This window comes from Cenococcum geophilum (assembly GCF_001692895.1).
Source record: "Cenococcum geophilum 1.58 unplaced genomic scaffold K441scaffold_72, whole genome shotgun sequence".
NCBI lineage: Eukaryota > Fungi > Ascomycota > Dothideomycetes > Gloniales > Gloniaceae > Cenococcum > Cenococcum geophilum.
In genome coordinates this window covers 511,708-516,824 of record NW_027137630.1, presented here as the reverse complement: position 1 = coordinate 516,824, position 5,117 = coordinate 511,708, and the positions used below count along the sequence as shown (strand labels likewise).

General features: G+C 35.8%; 1 protein-coding gene across 1 annotated transcript; it reads left to right on the top strand.

Moving 5' to 3' along the window:
* The first annotated feature begins 2,432 nt into the window (after positions 1-2,432).
* Positions 2,433-3,885, top strand: K441DRAFT_669534 (uncharacterized protein). The gene has a single exon (XM_067650155.1). It carries the CDS (start codon positions 2,719-2,721, stop codon positions 3,610-3,612), a length of 894 nt encoding a protein of 297 aa, XP_067497682.1. The 5' UTR covers positions 2,433-2,718; the 3' UTR covers positions 3,613-3,885.
* Positions 3,886-5,117: the final 1,232 nt, after the last annotated feature.

The following is a 5,117-nucleotide window of genomic DNA, read 5'->3' as shown; positions in this document are numbered from 1 at the left end:
CGGAGCTCTCTTTTGGCTTATTAAAGATATCTAACTTTATAATAGAATAGAGCGTAGATTGGTTATTAAGAATAGTGATGGTTTATATACTATCTACCTTACTATACTTAGTAAAGTATTAGTTAGGTAAGTAGTCCTTAATTTCTATATCTATAAGGAGCTGTTTGGCCTTATTAACCTTACCCTTAAGATTATCTACACCTTTATATTAAACTAGGAAGCTTTAGAAGTAGGCTATAGTAGCCTTATAATTTTTAACGTTTTTTATACTCTGGCGAAACTTATTATATGCCTTCTTTTATTTATTAAGAAAATGCCTAGTTAACTAGTAATTTGGTTTCTTATAAATGTAGCACTTTTTTTAGTAATTATTTCGAAATAAACCTCTATAAGGGCCTCCACCTTTACCTTATAGTTATTAATTGTACCCTTTACTATATTATCTACCCCGGCCACTATATGTTTAATTAGTTTAGTTATAATTATATTAGTTAGGCGGGTTGATTAAAGTAGATTAAAGTTAGGCGTTAAATTACTATACTTCTTAAGAGCGTAGAGTAGTGCTAATAGAAGATCTTAATTAAGTATATACTCCTTTATAAGTATTTACAGGATTAAAGAGAGTAAGGTTATATTCTTTAACGCCTTAATATACGCTAATAACTTAATTACGTAGGCTAAAATCCTCTTAATATAATTTGGATAAACCACACTAAATCATCTAAAGTTAATTAAAGAGCTTTTAAAGATAATTAAGCTAAGGGATACCTAGGTTTGTAGTAATAATTCTTAGAAAGGTAGTCTCTCTCCATTCTAATATATACTACTACTTATTCTCTTCTGTTTTAAAGTAGTATCTTAATATATATATTATGCGGTTAAAATTATATCCTTTTCCTACTAAATAATTATAATAGAAGGTATTAGCTCGGCCCTTAAGCATAACGGAATAGGCGTTATAGTATTAATTAGACTCCATTCTTACCTTCTAGCAATAGTTATAGAAGATATATAGTTTCGAATTAAGAATATTATATAATTCCCCGCTAAACTTCTTCTTTTAATTTAAGTAGAGCTTTATAAGCTCTGTAAGCAATTTTAAACTACCTCCGATTTAAGATTAAGATAGAGGAGGTAGGAGTTGCATTACAGGCTATAGTAGGGACGTAGGTCTAGTCGGTGGAGTCTAAAGGTTATTAAATCGCAAAGCAATAGGATCCTGTGCCTGCTTTTATTAGGGTATAGTATTTAACGTTGAGGTTATGGGTTAAATTGGATATAGAGGAGTTAAAGGTGGAGGTATATTCGTCTCTAGAGGTATATTGCTTAGATTCTATCGTAAGTTAAGCTTCCTTATAGTGCGTAGTTAGTGCTTAATTTCTTATTAAGTCTATTTATGCTCTTCTTTTATATTAATAACCTACTCCTAAATGTTGTCTCTAATAGTACCCCCGTCTATTAGTATAAATACTTTATACTCCTGTAAGAAGTTATATAAGTCTTATATAATATCCTTCTTTATAGGAGTCTATATTCCCTTTATCTATTTAATAAAGTCCTCCCTTATATAGTACTATAGCATAATGTTATTGTATTCGCTGTCTTTATAGTGTGCTATATGGTATAATAGGAATCCGTTTAAGTCTTGCTAATTAATATCTTTAAGGTTAGTTATATTGGTGTTCTATATCTCTAGGTTAATGTCTTTCTTATACTTCTTTGGGTAGGTTAACGCTATAATGGAATCTGCGAAGGTATACGGAGGGTATTAAGGTAGTTATTTAACGCGTTTTAGACGTTGACTTAGGACCTTAGGTTTAGTAATACTTCTGACCTAAAGTACTTAACCAAATCTTTATAAACGCGGTTGTTCTATATAATAGACGTAACTTGGTATCTCCTAGTACTTAGTAACACTTCTATTACTAATTTTCCGTAAGTTTAAGGTAGTATAGTATCGCTGGGATCTATTCCATATAAGCGTATATAGTACCCCTATATAAGACTGTCTCTTTTATTTAAAAACCTAGCTGCTCTGTGATTGACTATATATTTAACTACTAATTAGTGTTGGTTATATAGGGTGACTTACCAATAACGACTACTCGAGTAGGTTATAGTGATGTTGGTTAATAAAGCTTTTTTAATTGGAATGAGGAAGGGCGAGGAGCTTAAGACTCCTCGCCACGCTAGTGCCGCGGCGTTACGTGACGACCGCATGCCTTATTCCCGACAATTACTATATATTAGTATAGAGTATTTATATTAAATATAAGTATATATATAAGAATCACCACAGGCAGTCTAGTACTGCTTGCAGAATTTGAGCCAGGTTCTCCGTTACTAGATCTGATTATTGCGTTCCACGTGACCTGAACCTCGGCTGTATCTCTAGGGAAAGGTTTTAAAAGAGGGGTCATGCCCACCTAGAACTTCCATATGCTATTGAACAACGAATTTGGGATCTATAATTTTCGAAGTCGGAGCTTTTTATATATTTTCTTGAGTAAACCAATTAACCACCTCCCCCCAAGAGCAGAGGATTCAAACATGTATAGGGCGAACCAGAGCAGCTAAAGCACAAAGCAGAGAGGATGGAAGCAAAAGAAGAAGAGATTAACACCAGCTCAAAAGACCGAATTCGAATCACATTTCACCATCTTCACTGATCGCAGCTTCTCGCAACCAAGAGCTCAATGTCAATATTGTAACGACACAATGGTCAAAACGCCAGAATCCATAGAACACCATCTTTCGATCTGTGATTCTATTCCCGAAGGAACCTCTTTTCCCAGGCCACTCGCGCTGAGACTGCCTCAATGTCGTCAAGACGGAAAAGACAAAAAGCCACACTACAAGAAGAGCCCGTCACGACAGGCCCAAGCTGCAGAGCTTCGCTCATATTTCAACATCTTTACCGATCCAAATTTCAAAGGGAAAAGGGGTCAATGTCACTATTGCCAAAAAATAGTGGGCATAAAAGCACAGTCAATCGAAGACCATCTTAGTACATGCCAAAAACTCCCAATGGACATCACCTTTTCACGGGCACCACGTCGAAAGCCAATTTACTGCCGTGAGTGCGGCTCCTCGTTTCCAAGAGAGCTCAAGAGTAGGCATATCATTGAGTGTAAAAAGACATTCTTCTATTGCAATACATGTCGAAAATCACGTCTGCTCGTGGCAGAGAGCGAAGCACATTCACAAACCTGCGAACTTGCATTCAAAGTATGCTGGAAATGCAACAAGTTGCAGCATATCACAGACTTGGATTCTCATCACAAACGCTGCCCGTTCAAAAAATGCAACCATTGTAAATTGCAAATCCTGGATGTTGCTGCACATCGCTCCAATTGCAAGTCTTGGACCTGCTGGAAATGCTTTAGCGTATTGGTTGTCACGGATTTGAAAGAACACAAACGCACCTGTCCGTTCAAAGTATGCAGCAAATGTCGGAAGACACGAATTCCTGAAGGAGAATATGAAAAGCATTACGCCGATTGTCAGGCTTGCGTCTGTTACGGATGTGGCGACCACAATATCTTGGATCTTACAGAACATCACAGAATATGTGCATATGCCAAATGCACTCACTGCCGGAAATTCCATTGAATGATTTCATTGCCCATATACTCACCTGTCAAGAGCACCGGAAATGTAAGGGTTATGGGAAACTTGTGAAGAGCGCTGAAATGAACCGTCACGTTGAGTTTTGCTACTTCTATTATTGTGGAGCGTGTGGAAAGTCCGAAATTTCAGCAACAGATATTCAGACCCATCAGCAAAGCTGCCAGAAGCGAAGGTGCGGTAAATGCAATAGATACTTTCATCTGGACGGTCCAGGTCATGTGTGCAGCCATGCAAAATGCAGGAAATGCTCCAGGCAGCGTGGTTTTCAATATCAATACTGCCAATAATATTGATCAATATTGTTACTAATCAATATTGGCGCGTAATGTATTCGGTAAGCAAGTGGCCACTGCAAGCATGTGGCCACCTCCAAAAACTCACCAAGAACCCACAAAATCGATCCTTAATATCTCAACAACAACTAAATAATAAATTGTAATAATTTATATTTAGACTTTTATATACACTCTGCAGCTCCTATTAAAGTTGCATAGTAATTAGTCTAGTAGTTTTTATAGTATTATGATTTTGGGGCCAAAATAAAGCAAAATCTCTATATCTTAAAAACTACTGAACTAATTACTATGCAACTTTAATAGGAGTTGCAAAGCGTATATGAAAGTCTAAATCTAAATTTTTAGAATTTATTATTGAGTTGTTGTTGAGATACTAAAGATCGATTTTTTGGTTTTTTGGTGAGGTGGCTACATGCTTGCAGTGGCCACTTGCTTACCGAATACGTTATTGGCAAATATTGGCGTATTTGTAATATTGGCACGGATATTCTTAGCACCCCTTAAAAAAATCTTATACTGTAATATTGTATATATAGTTATTATAATAATGGCTTCTAACGCGGGTATATTACTTTATCCCTTAACCCGCTGAAATTCGTGCACACGTTATCGATAAGGAACTAGCCAATCAGATTAATGCATTAAAATCGTCGTGATTAGAAATATGGGCGGGCCTATCTGCATCATTCAACGGGTGCAGCTCTGCGTACTTATTTATCCACTCTATTAGCTTATCTATAATCTTACTAGTAAAGAATTAACTGAATATAGCGAACGGATCATGTTAATTAAGCATTGATTAAATCTATATAGGCTACACGCGTAGTTTTAATTCTAGTGTTCCGCACGGACTACCTGCTTTATGCACGCCAGCGGGTTAAGGGATATACCTATATTAAACTCCCTTAATATAGAGGAGTTATTAAACTCCTAATAAAAGAAGACTTTTAAGCTATAAGCATACTATACAAAGATAAGGCTACACACTACTAGAGAATAAGGCTTATGTACTGTAAGCATTATATAAAGATAGTATATTACTTAAAGTCTACTATAAATTTTCGATATCACCTAAGGTCTAAGCATAATATCCGTTTTAAAAAGTAAGAGGGCCCTATTTATACAAAAACGGGTACTTAACTTTATAATCTCTATATGCAGCTCCGCAATATAGAGTAGGCAAATAATATT